Genomic DNA, 26,273 nt, shown 5'->3' on the forward strand with positions numbered 1-26,273 from the left:
CACTCACTCTCACCATATTACTTTTGTCTCACTATACAGAGAAAACAGCGGTCTCAGACGAAATCCCCTGAACTTCTCCCTCATGTCTCCCTACCCTCATTCATGCTGATTGGCCCCACCCATGCGTGTGGATATATCACTTCACTCCATGACTCTTTTTCTTCTTTAAGAGGTGTTTCTCCTCAGCACCTGTGACGGGTAAAATTAAGAATCTCTATTTCCCTTCTTCCCTTTTTCTTGAAAAAGTAGTCTGTCCTTGGGGACTCCAATTTCCTCATTGTCCACAGAATCTTCAAATTCTGCCTGGAGATTGTACAATGGTGGATTGTTATGCAATCCAGTCAAGATCAATAAATGTCTTTATGCCACCAAATCTCATGGTCACTTTTCTGTGTGTGTGTTTTTTAACTTGACTTGTCTGCAACATTGACACTGTTCACTACTTCCTCCTTGAAATTTTCTTCTCCTTTGGTTTCTGTGGTACCAAACTTTTTTTGTTTTCTTGCTGTCTCTCTGACACTCTTGATTTTATTCACAGAACCTTAAATCCTGTATTCCCTCTCTAGTCTTTGGCCTTTCCTTCCTTCCTTCCTCCCTCTCTCCCTCTCTCCATTCCTTCCTTCCTCCCTCCCTCCCTCCCTCCCTCTTTCTTTCCTTCCTTCCTTCCTTCCTTCCTTCCTTCCTTCCTTCCTTCCTTCCTTTTCTCTTCTTCTTTCTTTTTTTTTTTTTGAAGACTCACTGTCACCCAGGCTGGAGTGCAGTGGTGCAATCATGGCTCACTGCAGCATCGACTTCCCAGTCTCAAGCAATCCTCCCACTTCAGCCTCCCCAGTAGTTAGGACTAAAGGTGTGTGCCACCATGCCTGGCTAATTTTTGTATTATTATTATTTTTTTTTTTGTAGAGACAGGGTTTCCCTGTGTTGCCCAGGCTGGTCTTGAGCTCCTGGGCTTAGGTGATCCACCTGGCTTGGCCTCCCAAAGTGCTGGGATTACAGGCATGAGTTACCATGCCTGGCCACTCTTTTCATCTTTATACTGTCCTCCCACACCTAATTCATCTCCTTAAATTCAACTATCATTTATATGCTGCTGATGCCTAAATTTGTATCTTATGCTTACATTTCTAAGTGAATTTCAGGCTTATATAGAAAAATATCTACTGACATTTTCATTTGGATGTCAACATTAACATGCTCAAATTAAATTCATTGCTTACCCCCTTTCTCTTCCTGTATTTCCTATTCAATGGCACCATTGTCCACCCAGATAACTTACACCCATGTCCTGGGAACCACCTTCGTCATTTTCCTATGATGTAAATCACACATCCAATCAGATATTAACTTATGTAGCTTCTACTTCATTAGTAAATACTTCTCATGTGTACTCTCCTTTTTTATTCCCATTGACAACTACTACTTTATTTTAGCCTCTGACCACTGCTTCTATGGATTACTAGTATAACTTCCTAACTAGATTTTCTGGCCTCTCATTCTTACTCCGGTCCCTCCTGTTCCCTGCAATACTTCAAGGGTCAACTACTAAACATGTAAAACATGTCCTGACACTCCCTTATCAAAATGACACAAATGGTTCCCAAGGTCTCTAGGTTAAAGTTCAAACTCCATTGCCTGGCATAAAAGACTATGAATGCTGACACCCCACTTATTTTGATACTTTATGGCTGGTGAGGCTGAGAAATAAGCCCCACCTTCTCAGCCTCACCAGCCATAGAGTACTATGTATATATCTTTACCCCAGGGAAATCAAATCTGGCAGCTCTATAGAGTTACCCAACCAGATCTTGATGTTTCATGCTTCTGAACCTCTTTCTATGTCAATCCCTTTCCTGAAATTATTTTCTTCTATCCCTTTTCTCAGAAATCCTACCCATATTTCAAAACTTGGATCAAGTATGACCTATTCTTGTAATGTTATTTTTGTTTAGATACCTCTTCTCTATAGTATCTTCTATAGTTTTTCTTGAGTCTATCTTTGCACTCTTCACACTATACTTAAATATCAATTTACTTCTCTATGTCATCCCGTTAGGCCACTTGCTTCTTTAGGACAGGCATCAGAGTGTGTAGGTCTTTGCATCTTCATTACCTAACAATGGCCTGGCACACAATAGTTGAAGAAAAGTTTCTCAAGCAAATAAAACCAAGTTGAATCAATTCAGCATCAAAGTTAATGAATATTTTAGTGACATACATATTTTAGTAGCATAGGGCCATCTCCCATAATCACTAGACATTTCACGTTTAAAAAAGAATAATCACTTCACACATGGAGAACACACTGAGAAGGCGCATAAGAAATATTGGGTAACACAAAACCTGTTCCTGGAGCCCCTCATATGTCTCAGATTCCAAAATCTAATGGAATATGGAAGTTTCTTTCCTCCAGTAGAAGTTCCCTGGTCCAGGTTTCTGATAGGAACAGGGCAGGTAGAAAATGAGACAGGAGGCGGGCACAGAAAGGAAAGTAGGTATCCACCAGAGGGAGGTGGTCAAGCATTTTGCTGATGGCAAATGGAAAGTGCATTTCGAGCTACTTCGTGGAAACCATCAGTGTGCATTTTCTAAGAGGCACTCTGCTATATCATCTTGTTCTGTGTTCTATCAGCAGCATAAACTCTAACTACGCATTCTAGTTACAAATTAACCTACAGTGGAAAAAGCATATCCTGATGTGATTTTTCTTTTTCTTTTATTTTCCTATGCTGGACAACAATTTGTCAAGCTACTAGGCTGAACAATGAAATTGCAACCTTTCTAGGTCAAAAGTGTTTTGTAAAAATCAGCAATTTCATATGGTTCAACAAAATACAAAATACTAACGATCTTTACTAAAACAAATACATTTGTCAACAGCTTAAATCAGGGGTGTCCAATCTTTCGGCCTCCCTGGGCCACACTGAAAAAAGAATTGTCTTGGACCACACATAAAATACACTGACACCAACAATAGCTGCTGCAGGTTGGACAAGCTTGGCTTAAATGGATTCATTTTCACTTGCTATATTAACATGATTTAGGAGGTATAACGGATATAATGCTTTTGGATTCCTTTCCTCGGCAGAGTAAGATGCACTTTCTACGTGTAGATAGAGATAATTTCTTGTTGTCACCAATTAAAATACTGTTCCAGGAGGGCCTGGGGGTATAGGTGAGGACCAATGCACCAATGGGTGGAGTCAGAGTAAAACACGTTGTTCTTCTTTTGGTCAAATATCCATTCAACTCTTGATACTCAAAGGGTAGTTTGTGGCTTGGTGGCAACTGCATTACCAATGCGCTTGTAAAAAATGTAATGCAAAGGTTTGGGCTTCACCCCAGAACTTGCATTTTAACAAGACTCTCCACCACAGTGATTCTGAGGGTTCTTAATATTTATGCAACATTGAATCAGACCATTTATTATCAACCTAACATTGGAATAATCTGGGAATTAAAAAAAATTGGTGCTCTGGTTCCAGCCCTAGAGGTTAATATTTAATTATTATGGAGAACAGTCTGAGTGTAGAAAATTTTATAAACTGGAATAATAAAATAACAATTACATCTCAGACTGGAACCAGGTGATGTAAATGTACAGAAAGTGTTAAGAACCACAACTCTAGATAAAAGTTTGGGAGAGAAATTCTAAATTCCAGGGAATTTTCAAATTAACATTGTAAAGTAGAAGAACTTTTCAGTATGATGATACATATACACTTAGAACAGGGTTAGTGCTGTCATGAAAAGTAGTCAAACAAAGCAAAACATAAAACTAAATGTCAAGATGTTTTACAGTTTTAAAAACAAAAAGTGATAGATATTCAATAGCCTGTCAAAATGAAATAACAGTTTCCCTTTGCTTATAGGACTATGAGCTACACAAAAGAAGTGTATGAAAAAAAGCAAGGAAAAGTAGAAAAAAAAACGGGAACGATACATTGTTTTGATGGTTTATGTATGACAGTCAAAAAATAATTTGACTGAATGATAAATGACTAGATACTTGATCTATCACTACAGACATGGTAATAAAAATATAACCTTAGAAGTATTCCAGGGAAAAGGCAGAATAATGTTCTAACATTTTATCTTGGGATGAAAAAGTCTTACAATATCTTCAGAAATAGGAAGCTGAACACAACAGAAATAGAATTTAGACCAGCCATTCCATAGGACTTCATTCAAAGTATATCTGTTTTAGTTCTTAGAAATCAATCACCTTACAGATTTGTACCTCTGAATTAACTTAATCATGATCTTCAAACTGCTTAATGTATCAACTTTGGCATCTCCTTGATGGGGACACCATCCTCTGACTTAAGAATGCAGTCTTTCAGAGTTCAGGTTTCATAAAATTCCCAGCAATAAGAAGAAATGAGAAAAATGCTATCACCTGTATTGGATATCATGCTTATCTGGAGTGCTGATACTTTAAATATTATCAACAATTAAGAACTTATATTTACATATTTTTTAAGCAACCTTAACTCTATCAAAGAGAAGAAAGTTTAAACGAACCAAGAGATAATGCAGTTTTCAGCACTTTGATAAGTCTCGTTAACCAATTTTGAATAATGAAATCAAATCAGAAATTCAGAGCTTGAAATAATTTTAACATCTGCAGTGTAGCAGAGTGGCACAATTCAATTTGCTAGACTGAGTTGAACCTGGTTGAAGACTTTAGTCTTCAATTAAAAATTGTGCCATTGATTCAACTTGCAAACCTCTTCTCAGCCCTGGGCATAGCTTTATCCAGTTTGCATCTTGAAGACATTGACATTTCTAATTAGGAAGTGAATGGCACTTGGAAGCAACCTAACCAAATGTCAAAGAAGACATTTAATAGTTGTACCTGCTAAAATATATAGCTAGGTCATTTTTTAAAAAACGTAACTCTTCCAGCAAGCTACTGCTAGAATTTGAAAATCCAAAGAAAGTGTGGCTTTAAATGTATATAACCATTACTCAAAGAAATACAGATATTTAAAAAATATAGCTGGGTGCAGTGGCTCACGCCTGTAATCCCAGCACTTTGGGAGGCCGAGTGGGGTGGATCACCCAAGGTCAGGGGTCTGAGACCAACCTGGTCAACATGGCAAAACCCCATCTCTGCTAAAAATACAAAAATTAGCTGGGCATGGTGGCGTGTGCCTGTAATCCCAGCTACTTGGGAGGCTGAGACAGGTGAATCGCTTTAACCCAAGAGGTGGAGGTTGCAGTGAGCCAATATCGCACCACTGCACTCCAGCCTGCATGACAAAGTGAGACTCTATCTCAAAATACATACATACACACACACACACACACACACACAAATATATATATACATTCTAGGATTCTAGGTACCCCTTACAGGTGAATTAAATCCATATTTCCAGAGAAACCAAGAAGGCTTAAAGAACCTTAAATCAGATTTTGAACATAAACTACAGCCCTGTAGTTTATTACAGCTAATTTACAGTAAATTATTTACAGTAAATTACAGCCCTGTAATTTAGAGGTCACATGCCAGGGATTCTGACAACAGTGAAACACACAAGAGAATTAATGCATTGTGATTTTCACAGAAAGGATTAAATGGAAATGAATACACAATTACACGAGAAAAGGAAACTTCACGTTCAAATACTTTAAGTAGAATCAGCTGTTATAGAAAAGGTGACATATAGTAGGTATAAGTAAAAGAGCTTATTGTGGCATTTCCCATGGGAAGATTGATTGTAAAATATCTAGGCTGGGCACGGTGGCTCACACCTGTAATCCCAGCACTTTGGGAGACCAAGGCAGGTGGATCACCTGAGGTCAGGAGTTTGAGACGAGCCTGACCAACATGGTGGAAACCCTGTCTCTACTAAAAATACAAAATTAGCCGGGTGTGGTGGCGCACACCTGTAGTCCCAGCTACTCAGGAGGCTGAGGCAGGAGAATGGCTTGAACCCACGAGGCAGAGGTTGCAGTGAGCTGAGATCATGTCACTGTACTCCAGCCAGGAGACAGTGCGAGACTCCATCTCAAAAAAAAAAAAAAAAAAAAATCAATTATGTGAAAGAGAAGGACTATCATGATGTTGTTAAAGATTTGGAATTTGCATCAAGGCTAAATAGAATCACATCCCAGCTCTGCCATGTGCTAGCTAGATAACTTAATATTTTTGTACCTCTGTTTCCTTGTCTATAAAGCATAAGTAATAATAGACTAAGTCAGGGGTGTTGTGTGAAATAAAAAGAGTTAATATAGGTATAGCATTTAGAATGGTGCCTGGAACATAGTAACCACTCAATTCAATAAACATTCTTCTCTCTCCTCTTCTTCTGCTACTTTTTCTTCCTTTCTGTTTCCTCTCCCTTCTCCTCTTATTCTTCCTCTTCTGTTTTTCACATAAACAAGAGAAAGATAAGCTGTTTGATTATAACTACGTATTACTCTAAACTTAGTATTACACAAGTAACTAGCAATATTTCAGTTGGAGATAAAATGATGTCTTTACGTAAGATCTTCTTTTTAATTTTTCTGTTAAATTTTTTTTTATGGACAGGGTCTTGCTATGTTGCCCAATTTGGCCTTGAACTCCTGGGCTCAAGCAATCTTCTTACTTCTGTCTCCTGAGTAGCTGGGACTTCGTTGGATCATCTGCATTTTTAGAACCAGCCATTTCAATGGTCAATCAAAGCTCTATCTTACTAAAGAGACCTGAATGTATTAGGTATCATTCTCTTTGTTTCAATTTTTTCATGTTCCTTTTTCCAAATTATTTAGAGAGCTTAGAATTTCCACTCAACCCTGAAGACTAATAAAACTTCTCCAATCAAACAACTATCCTGAAACTTTAAGAGGCTCTAACTGGACCTAATATAAATGTATCAGGAAACTCACTGCACAATTGAAGATTCATCAAGAGTGACTTAGCAGATTGTAACTCAGTCTGGGTCCTCTCAATGAGAAACCCTGTTGTGTGACTTAGGTGTCCAGCTGCTCAGAAGTATTTAATGCTTTCATATCAAAGATGAAAGAAAAATCTCCTGGAAACTGAATGTATAATCATGTCAGCAGTGGATCCCACCAAGAAAATCAACTATTTTAACCCATCGAAATGACCCAGAAACACTCAGAGAGAAAATAATGCAATAACTAAAAAAGACAGTGTAGGGAAATTCAGTCATTTGTTTCTAGCTACTTACTGACTACTTTGAAAAATGACATCCTTTTTTCAGAGAAGTACAGACCCCTAAATAAAAATGCTTTTAAGAACAGTCAATTAGTCACCAAAAAGTAACTATGTGAGATGACGGACCTGTCAATCTGCTTTATTACTGTAACATGGTATTTTCTATATGTAGTCCCATAAATTCATGTTGTAAACCTCAAATATACATAATAAAACTCATTTTAAAAAACAGCGGTCCAATTAAATAAATTAAATCAAGAAATCAAATGTGCTAAAGTTCTTTGCAACAACACAGATAAATTTACAAAAATGTATTAGTTTGCATGTTTTTAAAAATTAACCTCAGTAAATGTTAGAAAATATTAAATTAGGCACACTTATTCATTATTACCTCAATCTTGCAGAAATGTTTATTCAATTGGAGTGGAAGGACAATACTGAATTGTTTTCAATATGCTTAATTAAATAATGAAGTTAGATTTAAATTGGTAATCCTTCCTGCATCTCCACATTCCATAAAATAAAAAACAATAGCACACTAACTTAGTAAGGATGCTATAAAAAGCAATGTGTGATTTCCCTTAAGTACCCTTTTGAAGAACCATTTATCTTAATACTAGTCAGGCTGGTCTGTTCTAACTGCACTTGAATGTTTTTAGGAAAAGTGCTCTGTTAACAACCATAGACATAAAAAGAGTTTGAAGTCTAATTGTGATATTTTGGAATTCTCATGACTGCCTGCTGCATAACAATTATGTAAATATCATCTGAGAATCTGACAGTTGACTCTCTAGTATACCAAAAATCCTATGCTTAAATCGTAGGATTTACTTAACAATTGCTTGGCATCATAAGGTACTGCTTTAAGAAAATCTTCGAAGTTTTATGATTCTTCGATGGCTCAAACAAAACTAAGTATTTTCATTGGGATAATTGGTAATGTTTTAGAAAACTGTTTATCACAGTATATTCCACAAAAACATGAAGTCCACGACATACTATTCATAAAAAAATGTTGGCCGGGCATGGTGGCTCACGTTTGTAATCCCAGCATTTTGGGAGGTCGAGGCGGGCGGATCACCTGAGGTCAGGAGTTCAAGACCAGCCTGTCCAACATGGTGAAACCCCGTCTCTATTAAAAATACAAAAAGTAGCCAGGTGTGGTGGTGGGCGCCTGTAATCCCAGCTACTCGGGAGGCTGAGAAAAGAATCGTTTGAACCTGGGAGACGGAAGTTGCAGTGAGCCGAGATTGTGCCACTGCACTACAGCCGGGGCAATAATGAGTGAAACTCTGCCTCAAAAAAACCAAAACAAACAGAAAAAAAGTGTTAAGAGCAAGCAGTGGAGACATGCCAGTATGAATTCTTTATAACCGTGTTGAGGATTACTCAGGATGCACGTTCTCTGAAAGCAGAGATTTGTCTAAGCCTTGTTCACTTCCGTAGCCCCAAGCCAGCAACAATGCTTGGCAATTAGCAAGCATTGAGCAGAAATCAGTGAATGAATGAATGATCAGTTTTCCAGCGGGAAATTTCTTTAATTTTTTTTCCAGAGTCTCTACACTTATTTGATCACAAGAATCCTTTTTTTTTTTTTCCCTATAAGCAGGATAGAATATTTTAGATAAACAAAATAAAGAAAGAAGGAAAGGAAGGGAAGGAAGGAAAGAAAGGAAGAAGAGAGAAAGCACAGAGAAAAATCTAACAGATATACTTATAATGACCACCCATATTAAGATTTAAATGTAACAAGTAAAAGAGAAGTCTCTTGGGGACTCTTCCCCCCATTCCAATAACTTTATACCACATCTCTTCCCTCAAAATGAGGTAACCCCAACATAGGGTTTATGTCTACATGCTACTAACATCCTCCTCTGAGCAGTTCTGAATTGAAGGATTGCTAAAGTCCCTTTACTCCCTAAGATTTTAATATATTTCTAGCTAGTATATATTTCGCAGATGGTCATTTCCAAAACTATCCACTTACTGCATTAATACAATGATGAATAAGAAATGAATGAAATAAAACACTACAAAGTGATGCAAGACAGTAGGAAATTGATATAATAATGGTATTTATGAAGAGGCTAACTGGTCTCTCTTTCAGATGGATTGATATAAACTCTAAAGACATACAGAGATATAAACAATGTCCTAAAAAGGCATAGAAGTACTAGCTACTTAACCTAAACTGAGGGATTTTGAAACTATTCTCTATCATTATAGAGAAAAACATGCCTAACATGTACACATTGGATTTTGACTTACTCAAGAAATTGTCTAGGGCTTTAAAGGCAAAACCATGCCTAGATCAATGTCAAAACGTGCTCGCATTGACATAAAAGATGCTACCAAGAAGAGGGCACCCTTTCCCTGAGCTGAATAAAAAATTACTAATGAAAATCTCTTTTATTAAGACCCAGCAAACATGAGCGAGCAAACATGAGCCAATATAGTTTAAAAGGAAAAAGATCTATTTCTAAAAACATAGTCAATGTCATTCACAATATTGTTTCAGTAAAACTTTTTTCCCTCAAATTTTCAAGTACCATTATAGATATTTCTAAATTATCTTGGAAAACTTTTAAGTATGTTACCAACGAGGTATTCTTTCAAATATCTTAAGTTTTGCTCTTTACTTCATAGAGCTGATAAAAAGACCTAGGACAATATATTTTCATACTTGCTCTATTTCTAATTTTATGCATAGAAGGTGCTGAAGAAGCAGACAATTTAGTGAAACACAATTGAACCCAATACCTGTAGCTGTGTAGATAACTACACACCACTATAATGCAGCAAGGACTAGACCAACAAAGAATAGCAAGATGTGTAGTTGAATTTTCCACTTTATCATTGGGAATCGGTGTCACATAGTTTTATAGACAAACACAAGGATGAGGATTTCATTTCACTTTGAAGCCAACCCACTGACTCCTTCCCATGTTAAATACCAACAGAGAATAAAACACAACCTCACCTTTTATTTAGAAGTGCATATGGCCTTTCTTATATTAAAATAAATGAAATGAATTAATATTTTAAAAATGTTTATGAAAGAAAAGTGTCAATTCCTACCTCCATTATCTTTTAGATGTAGTGCTATCTTGGTATCATCTGGAAGAGAAATTCAAAGTTATTAACAGAAAAAGATTTCAAAGGAGCATAAATCTCATGACTAGTAATTGTCTACTAACTGCTTTGATTGGAACATGACTGGATTTTGATAATTTATTGAGGTAATTTCTAGTACAATGAGAGGAAGTCCTTGCTTTACATGATGTAGTTCTAAAATTTCCTATAGAGATTGCAATGTCAAGATTTTGGTAACATCTTGAATGATTCTTAAGTTCTACAAGAGAAGTAAACAGTTATAATTAAAACTTAAAATACAACTATTTTTAATTCTCTAAAATTACTTATTGTCATTAGAACCTATAGTTATGATCTTATTTATTCATTTTTAAAAATCAAGATCAAGGAAAATCCAAATTAATTGTGATAGTTAAGATTTGTCAATATTTACAAATTTAAATCCAAAAGTTAAATGTTTATCCATTGCTAGAAAAGATGATCAAAACTCTACATAAAGAGATCTTATCCTGACTGAACAAAATGTAGGATATGCTTTTTTATTTTACTGGTTATAGTTCACTCTAAAGGGTAGGGTTTAAATTATAGGAATATTTTCATGGGCTTTAATATAATAATCCAAAATAATGTGGATTAAAAGATAATGTTGCTTTTAAAAGCAGTAAAATCCACTTAGTGGCTGCTCTCCACCTCACTTTATTCTAGTTCACCTTATAATATCAAATTAAATTCCAATTAAAAGAAAAAGTTCCATATTTAATTTAATTTAATTTAATTTTTTATTCAAGCCAAAGAAAGTGAGGCTTATAATAATAAACAAGTAAGACACATTTATCGCCCTCAAACCTGATTCGTGGCCAGTCTTATGTGTCTGCCCACTCCCTCCTGGTGGTATCATTCAGAATAGAAAATGATCGTATGTTGGGTAATACACTTTCTTCCTCCTGAGCTGTGCCCAAGCATTAACACTCTGTAGTATTTCTGCCTTCCCTAGAAGATGAAATAGTTGTTTTCAAGGACAATTTCTATGACACATACAGTGTTTCTGTGTAGGTTATAGACCAATATATTTTATTGACTGCATTCTGGAAAACATTAGAATTATACATGAATAGAATTATCTATTGTTCAGAATCCAGAATCAACGGGCATTTTATATGCATTTTGCCTTTCTAACCTGTGATTGTGAAGTTGGATTTGCTTACTACAAAATTTAGCCAGATAGGAAGAAGTCTGTATTTCTTTTCTAGGAAGGAGAGGACAAGAAGCCAGAATCAATGGTAAAAGCTATGTCTTAAAAAAAAGGCGCAGTGCATTAAAAGTATCCCAGCATTTACTTTTAGTTCACAATAATTTTGTCGTTTTCCCCTTTGGATGTCCCTTAAAAATCCAGTTTGCCAAAGAAAAACTTTAGAGAGATCTAGAGAGTAGGAGCTATTGCAGTACATGTCAACACAGTGGTTTTTCCTTCCTTCGGGAAAGAAAAAAAAACAAAAAAACAAGTAAACTATCTCTTGGGTACCTTCTGTAGGGAGGCTGGTGGGAAACGGAGAAGTCACTGCTCTTCTGGTGGTAGTCAGGACCCTGAACTGGGTGGTTGTCGCTCCTACGGTTGTGGTGGTTCGAGAAGAAGTTTCCACTGGTTCTGTGTTCTCACACATCTTCTCTTTTGACTAGCAAGAGAAATGAAAAGGAAAACAAATTGAATGACCGCAAATCTATTTTTAGAGCTTACATCAAAGAAGCTGGGCTATAAGGCACAAAAGCCTCTCACATCAAGACAAGGAATACATTACTTTTGCACAAGGCTATATTAATGATTTTGCTAATTTATGAAGTTTATAAAATAGGAAAGAAAAAAGGATGGATGTAACAAGCAATTTCCCTCTTTAGATATTTAGGTTTCATCATTTACTGCTGTTAAGCTTTCATATTACTGTTTACCTTGCCCTAAATTTTACATTGGTATATTTATGAAAGACACACTGTCAAAAGGGAAAATTTATACCAGAAGAAAAACATGTGCATAAAGATAAGGTTTAAAACATACTCAGGTTTGTGGAGAAAAAGTGCATTCCTTTCACATCAAACCAAAAATGCTAAATCCGAAATATTTGCTAACTTCCCCATACTACTTCATTGTTTCAAAAATCATCTGTCACAAGTTGAATGAATGTTTAAGATTTTGTTTTGCTTTATGAAATATTCAAAGCCACATAAGAAAAGGATTGAACAGAACTCATGTAATCACTCAGCCTATCTTCTTCCTAGCAGAGTTATATTGAAAACATCAGGAAATGGGACATACTGAATTTTTAATTTTTAATTTGTGAAAATAAATCCCACAACCTGCACTGGTAACAACCTCCAACATCCAAACTTTTATAGCTTAGAAGTTGGTGTTTCTATCCACCTTTTGTGCCTCTATGGACTCCCTCTCTCGGGTGGGCCTTAAGTAGAAAATAACTATTCTGGACATGAGTGGTTCTCACCCCACATTTAAAAATTATTGTTAAATAAATATCATTCTTAAACTTCTCTCATCATTAGTGGAGCACTAGGCGCCTTTCCCCTTGTTAATGAAGACTTCCTGAGACAGCCTCCTTTTCATTACTAGGATGTAAAACAGGTTTATTCTCCAATTCAAGTCCAAACATACTAGGTTCTCATTCAATTCCCCAAATTCCAGTTCCTGGGCCTCATTTAATTCACCAAATTCCAGTTCCTGCACCTCTGAGCCCCATTAATCTAATTATTTCCTTTCAGATACCACTTTAGTTGTCATCCCCACACCCTGGACCATATCTGTAGTGGAAAATGTTTGAGATCTGAAATCATAAGCTCAGTTATCCTTTTTCAGTCTATCCCTGTACTTGTGAACTCCAATTCTTCTTATTCTTTGACTACTTAGAAAGCCTAGCAAAATGATTCTGGTTTTTTTCCGTTTCTTTTTCCCCCATTATTTCAACCTCTCATTTCAACAGCTTCAAGCACCTTGCTCTATTTGGTTTTTTTTTTTTTTTTTTTTCAGTTTTTTTCTACAACACCTTTAAAGAAGATCCCCAGTATAGTAAAGGATCTGCCTGTTCCCTGTCTGCTCCAAAGCCAGGCACAGCTGGAGAATAGTCACACAGACCTGCCATGGGGGCTCCACAAACTCATCTCCTGCATCCTCAGCAGGGCTGTGCATACCGCTTGGCACAACAGACCTACTGTGTCTTGCTAATTACCTCTCCCATTATGCTCAGTATGAATTTCAAACTCTCTCCACTTTACCTAAAACTGCAATCCCATCATGATGCTCCCAGTTTTATTCCTTGGGCTCACCTTTCATTTCTTTGATAAAGAGACATGATCAGCAAGATTTCTTTAAATTTCTTCATGAATCAGCATACTTACTTGACTCTGGGCCGATCTATTCTTTCCTTCTTTGATAATGGATGGGGACCTTTCCTTATAGCCTTTCTTTCAACCTATGTCCTAGCTCAACTCAGCCCACCTTCACAGGTATTGTGAATTTGCTTATGTGATCATAGTCCTTTCTCTACAATATTTGCAACCTCTAATTCTCTGCTGGCTCCTTACCAGCAGCACTTAAAGGTATGGAAGCATATCTAATCTTATTTTGCAAACCCAGTCCTCCCTGTTCTCCCCAATGTATCCTGATATTATACTGCTTTCCCTCCATTCATAGACAGTCATATTTGCAGAGAGATCAGTTTGCCTTGGTCTTCTCAGACTCCCAGCTTCCCCATTTATAACAATCTTCCTCTTACAAATCCAACTGAGTTGAAATTTCTCATACCAATGTTTCTAAATATCTTCTTAGCTAAATACCCAACATTTTCCATGGTGTCCTCCTGACACCTCATCAGTCTATGGTGGAGATGTCCACTCCCTTGTCTTGGGTTTCTGTGACACACACTCTCCCCAATGTTCTGACACCTCCCTCACAACTCCATCTCGATTTCCTTTTATTTATGTCCATTCCTTAAGTGTTGGGGTGGTTCTTATTTATGGATCATTTTTGATCTGCCACTTCATTCTATGCATTATCTTTTGCAATCTTCTCTACACCCATGACTGCAATGAACATCTTTATGTTGATTATTCAAAAATCTATATTTCCAGTCCACATTCCTCTTCCAGATTTCAGGCCCAAAAAGTCATCTATTGACCAGGTGTATGCATGTGAATGTCACATACATCTCAAACTCAAGAAGTATAGAATGGAACTTGCCAGATATTATTCTCTCCTTGTGTTTCTATTGTCAATGAATAGGACCTAGTATTCAGTAAACAGGATCCCATGTTCAGTAAACACCCTAATGTTTAAGTAAAATCCAGGACTCAGATTACTTTTAGCCAGTAATTGCAGACTAAGGAACTAAATAGCCCTCCTATTACAAAACAAATAAATTCTGAATAAAACTTGAATTTTAAAGCATTAGGATTTGCAGGAAGTAAAGAATATCCCAACGGTGCCTTTCCATTGTTTATTCCCCTCCCCACTGAAAAAAAAAATTAATAAAACAAAGCAAAAGCGATGTGCTATAAAGATAGTAGGAGCTGTATACATTAAGGGAAGTAAAAAAGCAAAATTTGCCCTGAGGAAAAAAAACCAAAATCAATATCGCTCTAAAGAGAACAAGCCTTGCAACAGCAGTAGACAGGGGAGATAAATCTGAACTTCTCCTCCTCATATTAGGGCAGAGACTTATGGTAACCCGAAAATCCTAAGGATCCCATCATCAAATCCTCTTTGGTGGAAAACATTACCTATTTAGATCTTAGAATAGGATCAGACAAATATACACTAAAAAAGAAAAAAAAAATAGCTGTCTGACAAAGACTCAGCAAAAACAATGACCATACTATTTAGATCACCAAAACTTTAGATAATGGGATCATCCAATATGGAATATATAAAAATCATACATGCAATCTTTAAAATCATAAAAGATAAAATTGAGAAATGAACTGTTCAAATGAAACTATAAAATACTTGGCAGATGTAATAAATGTCAAATTTAAATTTTAGATATGGGAAATGTATTTGTTGGAATTTCTACTTCAGTGAGTAGATTACATAGAATATTAAACAAGATGAAGGGAGAATTAATAAACCAGTAAATATATCGAAGAAATTGTCCCAAATACAGCACAGAGTAATAAGGAAACAGATTACATATAATGGATGTTTAAAAATATGAGGAAAAGATGAAAATGTCAAGCTTTCAAAGAAGTCAGAAGGTGAAAATAAAGAGCATGGAGAAGTATAGCTGAACAGCACATTTATCAAGTTTGACACCCAGCCAATAAGAAAACACACATTTTTCTTGAACACACATAGACCCTTTGTACAAAATGCCCATGTACTAGTTCATGAAAAATTTCCAATCAGCTTTAAAGATCATAACATGTTCTCTGATGATGACTTAATTAGTTTAGAAGTCAATAGTAAAAAAGGTAAATTTTAAAAGCTTCCATAATTAGGAAATGTGATATAATTCATAATTTAGTGTATTTCCAATAAAATGTTAATAAGATGTATTGACTGATGGATTACAGATCTCGATAAGGTGAGTCTAAAATTTATATGAAGGACAAAAGCCCTAAAATACCCAAAACACTTGTGAGGAAGAAAAAGTAAGCAGAGTTGTCCTGTATATAGTGAGATTTCTTATAAAGCAATACTAATTAATTCAGTGGGATACTGATCGAGCAGTTGACAGAGCTTCAGAAGAGGAGAGCCCAGAAAATATACGTAACATAAGTGGCTTTGCAAGATATTGCCAAAAGAAAGGATTAATTAACAAATAGTGCTTGAAATTTGGCTATCCATCAGGAAAAAAAAAAAAAAAACCCATAAAACTGAATCTCTATCTTATATAACACATAAAAACCAATTCCAAATGGAATAGATTTTGATGTGTAAGACAAAGCTTTAAAACATTCAGAAAAAATATACAAAAATAACACCTAGATGAAATTTGGTAGGAAAATTCTTTTAAAACAAAATGCACAGGCATATAAAACTCATCATTAAAATAAAAGATTGATACATTTGACAGATTAAATTGATAAAGTTAGTGACATAAAATCATAGACAAAATGAAAAGATCAACCAAATTTGGGAGAAAAATATATATGTCTGAATTACATTCTCAATCTTTACACATATACAGATACTCATTTTTAACATTTTATATTGAGATAACTGATTATATGAAAGCAATGATTGTCTCAAAACACAACTATGGCTTTGTCAATATTCTTTTGAACTATGTTATTAGAGAAATGAGGTGAGATGGATGAGTACACACTGCTGTCATTCTCTAAATGAAATTTCAAAAGGTTGATTAAAGCTACACTGGCAATACTGCATTTAAAGTTCAAGAATATTTTTAAAAATGTACTGCTCAAGATCTTTATGAGACATGCTCCCCCAAATTGAATTTAAAAAGCCTCTAAGTAGCCATTGAACGAATAGTTTTTAAAACAGCATTTCAGCATGACTTGCTTTGCTAAATAAAAAACTTTTGTAACTGTTAGCAGTTTTAATTCAAAACTCACACCGCAAAACTTAATGAAGTCAGAAGAAGTAAAAACTTTTCTTCATAAACTTTACAGGATAACTTTCTATGATCTTGAAATGATAGCATAAATGCAATTCACTGCAAAGTTTTTAAACGGGTTAAAACTGTTCCTGTTATCCAATTGCTTAAATGACTTCACTGCACTCTCGTCTCCATCATGTTTCCTTCAGAGTTAACATTATACCATTTCTCTATGCCAACTAATGTTTTACAATTTCTCATTTATTACAGCACACCAATTTGCTGCAGTTTTCCACCCTCCACAATACCACTGGTCTTGCTGTTTGAGTTACAAAGAGAAACAATGGATTTGTACTTCCTAGAGAAATAGCAAGCATTTAAGAGAACTGCTCTTTGCTCATACAGATTCCAATCCTGGCTCTACTATTCCCTAGCCACTTACCTGACTCTCCAAGAACCTGCACTCCACCCTTCCCTACAAGCTCTCCTCACTCCTCCCCTTTCTCTCCTTGGTAATATGAGGGTAGTGACAGTGCAGGCACTGTTCTTCATAGAATGAATATGAGAATGAAATGAGATAATACATAACAATAGTTAAGCCCAATGTCTGCATATATTACGGGTTGTAGCAAGTTGCTACAATGTAATGAAAATGGTATCTAATTTAACAAAAATAGCCAGCAGTTATTGAACCCCTAATATGTGCAGACATTGGGCTTATAGAAGGATTCTTCTCCTTTCATTAGGTTTTAGGGCATGAATTTTGAATAAAAATTATTAACAGTTACAAACACATATATAGGACAGCTTGGTCCAGGATTCTGTCACAATAAAGTATGTGTACCTCTTCAGGGCATCCACTGTCCACCCAGTCCTGCCGATGACGATCAAATCCACTGGAACATCTTCAAAGAAGACCACATTGCAATTCAGAAAAGGAAGGATAGGGTGCAGGGTGGTGGACAGAAATTAAAAGAAAAAGATTAGTAGGTAGTTCATTCTCACATTTTCAGTTTAGCAGAACATTAACTCTTCTATAGAACTTGCAACTAGAGAAGCAGTGAAACATTTAGAGGGTTGCTAAGTAATCACTCACTCCTTAGAGTGTCACTGTTAGGATCACACATGACAACCAAATCACTGTTAAAGTAAACTGCACTGCACGGAATACCTAGATCCCTGCACAAAGGTAAGACCAATTGCTATTCTATGAAGTGAATTTTCTTTTACCTTGTACTTTTTTTCTCATCATTAAAACAAATAAATACAGACTTTTTTTGTGTGTGCAAATATTGTATTTCATGATTGCAGGTTCATTCATTCGTTCATTTCACTCATTCATTGAAGACCCACCATCACACAAACTCTTTCTCTTTTGTGCAGTAAGATGTTAACTTGGCAGTTGTGGGGTTTTCAGACCCTGTATGTTCCAAAGACAAAACTGGCCCTTGACCTGCTCTTGAGAAGTAACCTCTGAACTCCTGGACTATCCCGCCTAGTAAGAGTGTCTACCTTGGGTCTTGTGCCATGAAGATAGTTTATGCTGACAATTTGATTTATTGTGAATATCTGACTTCATTTCCTTGGGACCCTGGGCCATGCTGTAACAGTTTGACCCTTGGGAGAGCTGAAGACTGGAAGATAAGATTAGTCACGAGGGCATTCTATCCCGATGAATGGACCTTTAATAAAAACCCTGGAGACCAAGCTTGGGTGAGCTTTCTTGACTAGCAATACTTGTTGTGTATTATCGTACATTGTCATTGGGGAAATTAAGTACTATCTGTGTAATTCCACTGGGAGAAGACAACTGGTAACTTGTACTGGTCTCTCCTGGATTCTGCCCTATGTGCATTTCACCTTTGCTGATTTTAACTCATCTCCTTTTCCTGTGGCAACCTTGAGTATAACAGCTTTTCTGAGTTCTATGAGTCTGTCTAGTGAATCATGGAACCCGAGTATCTTCTTGGGGACACCCAATTGCACTAGAAATAGGTCAGGCCTAAAAGATCTAATTTAGCAAGCATCCTGTTAATTAGACTGTGTTCACTCATACTGTCTTCCTTGACTGGAATAATTTTCTGTCTTCCCTACGTACTCTTACACAGCCCAATCATTTTCTAAGACCCAGAAATTACTATCCAGAGCACATTCTGGCAAAGCATTGCTACTACAGTCATTCCTTTCAGGAGGTTTCAGTTATCCATGGTTAACTATGGTCTGAAAATAGGTGAGTACAGTACAATAACATATTTTAAGAGGGAGAGGAAAAGATCACATGCATATAACTTTTGTTACACTCTATTGTTATAATTGTTGTATTTCATTACTAGTTGTTAATTTCCATGGTGTCTAATTTGTAAGTTAAACTTTATCATAGGTATGTATATACAGGAGAAAACATAGTATATATAGCGTTTGGTATTATCCTTGATTTCAGGTACCCACTAAAGGTCTTGGAGAAGGGGGGCTACTGTATTGCTGTGAATACATCTTACTTTATTTTTTTTCCTCCTTTATGTAAAAATCTCATGTACTTATGTCTTAATTATCAAACTTAATTGAGAATGTTTGAAAGCTAGGGTCTTATATTGATCATATTATCTACTTTATCTGATACATAATATCTTTTTCATATGAGAAATTCAAGCTACTTTTGCCAGTTCATTGAAATTAAAGATATATATTGCCTCTGAATGTTAACATATAAACACACATGATACACTTTGGCTGTATCCCCACACAAATCTCATCTTGAATTGTAGCTCCCATAATTTCCCTGTGTTGTGGGAGGGACCCAGTGGGAGATAATCAAATCATGGGGGGCAGTTTCCCCCATACTGTTCTCATGGTGGTGAATAAGTCTCACAAGATCTGATGGTTTTATACAGGGTTTCCCCTTTTGCTTGGTTCTCAATCTCTCTTGTCTGCGCCATGTAAGACGTGCCTTTTGCCTTCCACCATGATTGTGAGGCCTCCCCAGCCGTGGGAAACTGTGAGTCCATTAAATGTCTTTCTCTTTATAAAGTACCCAGTCTAAGGTACGTCTTTATCAGCGGGGTGAAAAATGGACTAATACAATATATCTACATATAATATGTAAAAATCCATGTTAATCATGTTACTCTAAATAGATACTCATATATTTTTCTAAATAAATGGAAACTGTTCAACTTTGACCTTATATTTTCTTACAGTGCTCAGAGCGTTACTTTGCAATCTTTCTTTTCTTAAATTATTTTTAACTTGCTTTGCAGTGAGTCCACATGATAGCTCTTTCTAAGAATCCTAGCCAGAGATTATGCACCACGGGATGAACAAGCATAATTTAATTCAAGTGGAATGTGAAAACAACCCTCCTGTCAACACAGAAGACTGCCTCTCTCATTCTCTCAGGGCATGGTCCATTGAAGTTAAGCTATTTTATGCCTACCATCTGTGTTGAACATGCTTAAGTGTGGAGTAAACATTAGTGTGGGATTTGGCATCCTAAATTTGAGAATCCCCAGTTGGTCAAGGCCATCTCTGGTTACCCAATGAGATTTTGATGTATGGTGTCTATTTAATTCCAGATGAATTAGATGAGTGGTCCCTCCTATATTTTCCTTTCAAGTTTGTTTAAACATTGAAGAATGTACTGATATTCTGTTTTGGAAGATGGGGATGTATCAATTATCTTCAGAAAAAAAAATTTTCTTGGGAGCCACCTGACCATAACCACAAGTAATTCAATGGAACAGATGGTTCCTAAAACACAGTTTGTTTTCACTTACTTTGTTTCAAATGTTTCCAAAGTCAATGGGACGTACGAACTTTTACGTTATATTTTAATAAGATAGTGTCAAATCTTAAATTTGTATATCAACTGAAATTTTACCTTGGAATAATTAGTCCTTTAAATTAGTAAATTAATCCCAGGGAAAAGTGCAGAAATGCAGTTTGCTTGATTTATTAAATAATCCCCCAGTTATGTTGCATGAAATTAGGTGCTACTGAAAATATAAATCAATTAAGTAATCCATCATTTATTTATTGACAAAAATTTCTTATTAATTGAAATTTACTGAGGACTAGAATGGAAAGGACTGAGAATGATAAAACAAGTGAAATTTGGTTTGAAAAGCGCATACTTTTTTGCAGCATATAGTGCCTTAAAAATGAATAAAACTGGATCCTGGCATTTTAGCATTTTTTAGAGGCCAGTAATCTAAATAGCATCCAAAAGCAATTATAAGCACAAGAATGTGTGTGTGAGAGAGAGAGTTGTATAAACCACCAGGAAAAGCCACCTTTACATTATTTCTGAATTCTAAGTAAACCAAAATCACTTTTGAGAACACCTTCCTGCCCCACAGAGCTGCTATGTGCTGTGTGTGTGTGTGTGTGTGTGTGTGTGTGTGTGTGTTTTACAGCACAATGACATTAACCATATCACTATCCAGCACATTGTTTTCCAACATTTTTAATGGTTATTCACAAAGAGGCTGTCCCACAATGGAATTACCTGGGATGCCTGTCCAAATGCAAATTCATAGGTGTAACTGAATAAGATTCTCTGGTAATTGGAACCCAGCAATTTTTATTGTAAATAAACACCTTCAAGGGATTCTTACCACAATGACCTCCTCTACAATATATTCAGGCCTCTTGCTCACTCCTGTAGCCCATGCTCTACAACCCATTCATACCCTCCTTTTGCTCTAAGCACAGCAAATTGTTTTCCCTTCCCTGAAGGTGCTATGCTGCTCTTTCATGACTCTGCCTTTGAACACACTATTACATATGGCTGGCCTACCCAACTGGCAAACCCAATCCAACTCAACCCCAATCTCCTCCAAGAAGCAGATTCAGCAACCGTTGCTCAGAGACCACCCAACACCAAGTGCAAATGTCCACTATCATAATACAATTGGTTGCTTTCAAATTTATCTTACAAAGCTTTCAGAACATGATTAAAAGTGAGGCTTTGGAAACCAATTGTTTGAGTTAGTATTTTGGCTTGGGCACAAAAGGTGTGTGATCTTAAACAAGTTATTTTCCTTTTCCTTTTTTTTTGAATGATCGCACTGCATGTTGACAAATTATAATTGTATATATTTATGAAGTACAGTGTGATATTATGATATATGTATGCAATGTGAAATGATTAAATAAGCTAATTAATATAGCCATTATCTCAGATACTGATCTTTTTGTGATGAGAACATTTGAAATTTACCCTGTAAGCAATTTTGAAACATACACTACACTATATATACAATGTAGTCATTATATACAATATGTAATAGATAGGTACAGCGAAATTATACAAATATACAAAAGATACAATATGCTATACTCATTGCATTGCGCAATACATCTCAAGAAACTTATTCCTTCTGTCTAACTGAAACATTGTACTCTAAGTTATTTTTCCTTTCTAAGCCTGTTTCCTCATCTGTAAGATGAGGTGGGGGAAGTTATGTAAGGATTAAAAGTTCAGTATTTGTCTAGTAAAGATTAAGTAAGTGTTAGCTGGTTTAATACCTAATTATACCTTTATACCTAATAATAACTTTGGTACATAGTATGCATGCACCAAATCTGACTATCATAGAAAAATGAGTAAATGAGGTTTTCACTTCATAGACAGGATTTGGAAAATGTTTAGGAATTAATTCTATGTACAATGTACGATATTAATGTGAAATGTGTTTTATAATATAAAGTCCTTTATCATCATATTTGGGAATCAATATCATAGAATATTATGAGAGAAAATCGAACTTGCTCTCACATATGGGCCAAATCTTTATTCAAAATGTACAGAAATTACATGGTTTTGTAAATATTTCTCACATAATTGATTTCAACAAAATGTGAACTCCTAACTACAGTAGGTTTTTAATGTTTTTATGTCCAAGTTATTCTCTTCTCACCATTGTCTGATTCCAAAACAAATTAATAGAGAGCTATAAAGTACTTCAAATTAATTATACTAATTTCCACTCAATTTCAAGGGTGTGTTGATTTCAAAGCCCCCAGGAAACATGCTAAGAGAATTCCATTAAATAAGGTAGCCTAGAAAACAAACAATATTCTCCCAGCTTGTGGAATGTATCGATTCAAGAGATAAAAGTATAAATCTCATCGTATCTCTAACTTATGTCAGTTTCGTAGAAAGAATTTCAGAAATAGGAATTATTTTGCAAGAGTAATATATTCCTATGTAGAAAATAGAGCAAATGTAAAAATACATACATAAGCAACACATAAGGATTAAAAATGAAGTGCTTGTCTTACTCAGCAATTAAACATGTTTCATTCCACCAGTGAAATGAAACTTCTATGAAGAATTTAGCAAAGAAACTACATAGAATCTTAAGACTCTATTAGAAATCAGTTTCTAGGCCAGGGGCCTGCAAACTTTTTTTGTAAAGGACCAGATAGTAAATATTGTAGGATTTGCAGGCTATGTTGTTTCTGTCCCAACTAGTCACCATTGTAGCTTGAAAACAGACACAGATAAATGTGTAAACAGATTGGGTGTGACTGTGTGCCAATAAAACTTTATAAAACCAGCAAGTAGGTCATATTTTTAACTCACTTACTGTAGTTTGCTTAACTCTGTTCTATATGTAAAAATAAAGCTCTGTAAAATTAAATCTTAAGATTTTTTTTAAAAATCTTTTTTTAAAAAAATATGTTAAGATTTTTGGACAACTACTACATCAAATTATCTGGTGATTTATATGATCCTTGTAGCCTTAGGGTATTTATCAGGGTGTGTTATCTTAATGGAAAAGTCAACTGTGCATTTAGTAAATTTTCTTGCCACATTATGCAAAAGTATAAAAAATGATATTCCGGCATCAAAGAAATGGGAAGACGCTTTAAAAAGAAGCACCAGTGTTTTAAATGAGATGATAAACAGCAGTGATTATAGCCAATAACATGTTTTATTATGACAAAATAGGTAACTGGTAGTATAGAGCTATAAGATATGGGAAAATAATTTTCTTTAGAAATACTGAAAAAGTTTAACTGAAAAATGGTCATAAAATTTAAAATGTTAATTATAATTATCCTTATTTCAAATTATAAACTAGTAAAATACATCTTATTTCTCATACAGGCACGCTTACTCCTAGTTGGCCTCAGGCATGAAGTGGACAAGACCATTTCTAAACACATTTCTCCTAAAATCAACAATCTGGAGCTGAAAATTTTCAGAATTTTCATGCCTGAACTATTTATTATACACTACTCTGGGAAAGATAGATGAATCTATTCATAATCTATTACAGAGACAATATTGTGGGATCACTTATGAAGTTTTACATCATTAGAGTATGCAAGAAGGTGGAGTGTGTTTTCTTCTGATAAAAGATCTTGATGCTACTTGTAGCTGAAATCATAATCCAATGTCCATAAGAATAGTTATCTGCAGAATACAAGAACTTTGCTTTAGAGATGGGTTTCAAATAGAAAACTGGGATCACATTATCTAATCTCCAGAAGGTGTAGGTTTTCCAAAGTAAGAGCTCAATCTTTCCTCTAGTTTTCTAGAATCTAGAGTGGCCCTAATATGTATGTATTTATAAAGCATAACAACATCAGGGACTTTTATTCTTCCAATTCTGTCATCTCTCTTACACACACACACAATCAGATTGGGCCAGGCACGGTGACTCATGCCTGTAATCCCAGCACTTTGGGAAGCCAAGGCAGGAGGATCTTTTGAGCCCAGGAGTTCAAGATCAGCCTGAGTAGCTGGGCAAAACTCTGACTCTAAAAAAAAAATAGAAAAATTAGCTGAGCATGGTGGCGCCTGCCTGTAGTCTCAGTTACTTGGGAGGCTGAAGTGGAAAGATTGCTTGAGTGCAGGAGGTTGAGTGTAGGAGGCTGAGGCTGCAGCAAGCTGTTATCACGCCACTGCAACCCAGCCTGGCCAACAGAGTGAGACTCTATCACAAAAAAAAAAAAAAAAGAAAGAAAGAAATTCGTATCTTATTTCGCTCTCCTCCAAATAATAGGCAAAAAAGGTATTTTCATTACTTTTTAGTTGTTATCCTATCTTTCATTGATAAAATTTCCAACAAGGAAAATGATTTCTGCAATTGGCTTTGCATGCTGCAGTTCTTCCTGTGAATGTCACCTCTTTATATCTAGCCTGTTTTCAGTTTAGGAGTGTGTAGGACAGGAAAGAGTTGACACTGGGTGAAGCTACAATATTGAGTCTTATCTAGAAATAGGTGAATTTTCTCAGAAATCGTTCTGATTAAAAGCCACTGATGATGTTGGCAAAATGTCCTTGGTTGTGCATGTGCAGGGCTTTACAGGGATGACAAACATATAAAAAGGTAGATGGAAATACAAGTTGAAATTGTGATGCATTAAAACAAAGCCAATTATACAATGGGACAATCCACTAAGCCCAGTTTAGGAAACAGCAACTCTAGGTAGATTATTAGATGCTTTGGTATTTATTTTATGTCTAAATTTTAAAAATTTCTTAAAACTCTTAGAATGGGAAAGAAAATGAAGTATTCATTCATTTGAAAATAGTTAAAAGTTACAGTGTTTGACTCTAAAGACTTGACTGATTTGCTTACAATACTATTCTCACAGTAAAATCCAATTTCTATCTTTGCTACCTGTGAAACTTTTTAAGTGATGCTAGTACATATTGAAATATGCTGGCTAAGGGGGTTTTAAATGGTGCAAGTTTGGCTGTATATTGACTCACACAATCCTTCTTTACAGAGCATTGTAGCTTCAATAATTTCACAAGTTTAAACCCCACTTGGTTATTGCGCTGGTTACATTTTTAAAAACCAGCAGTTGCGGAAATGGTGAAATCTGAATTCCTCGGTGACTTTCAGTGTGGTTTCACTTGCATCAGGTGGATGGAAATGCATTGGCAACATAAAGTACGACATTTCTGAAATCTTCAATTAAAATTTCTCCAATATAGAGTCTTTGAACCTCTTTAGAAAAAATCATACTAGCAAGTATATTTAACATTGTGTTTGGGTATTTACCTGTATATCTGTGTGTACGTATTGAAGCTAAATATTTGTCACAATGTTTCATTTTTTTGTTCCTTTTTTCTAAAGATCCACATAAAGCACAGATATATTTTCTATGTCATTATAATTCATTTAAAAAATGTTGGTTGTAACCCACTAGGTAAAAATGCTGAACTGCAGTGCTCAGTTTGAAAAATATTGTCCAATAAATAATTTGAACTCTACATAATACGTATATGTTAAATAGCATTGGCTGGTTTTAAAAATAACCATTTTGAAGAAAATTAACAAAAAATTCAAAAACACACTAAAGTAGGTGTATCCTAATGCTAAGATGGTGTTAGTTTTACGTTCAACCTCAACTTTATTTAATGTATATTTACTTGTACCAATGAATTAATCAATTAATTGGAATCACAACATGTAATAGCTTGCTTTTCC

The 26,273-nt window shown here is 35.5% G+C and overlaps 1 protein-coding gene across 2 annotated transcripts in view; it reads right to left on the reverse strand.

Moving 5' to 3' along the window:
- Nucleotides 1–26,273, reverse strand: part of PLXDC2 (plexin domain containing 2) — a 468,543-nt gene that overhangs the window by 48,375 nt on the left and 393,895 nt on the right. For both annotated transcript variants that reach the window (XM_011997681.1, XM_011997680.1), the window contains 3 exons: nt 17,666–17,726; nt 11,784–11,934; nt 10,247–10,285 (listed from right to left, as the gene is read on the reverse strand). In XM_011997681.1, coding sequence (XP_011853071.1) covers nt 10,247–10,285; nt 11,784–11,934; nt 17,666–17,726 — 251 coding nt within the window. The remainder of the gene's footprint in view (nt 1–10,246; nt 10,286–11,783; nt 11,935–17,665; nt 17,727–26,273) is intronic.

Source organism: Mandrillus leucophaeus, unplaced genomic scaffold (assembly GCF_000951045.1).
Source record: "Mandrillus leucophaeus isolate KB7577 unplaced genomic scaffold, Mleu.le_1.0 Scaffold545, whole genome shotgun sequence".
NCBI classification, from domain to species: Eukaryota; Metazoa; Chordata; class Mammalia; order Primates; family Cercopithecidae; genus Mandrillus; species Mandrillus leucophaeus.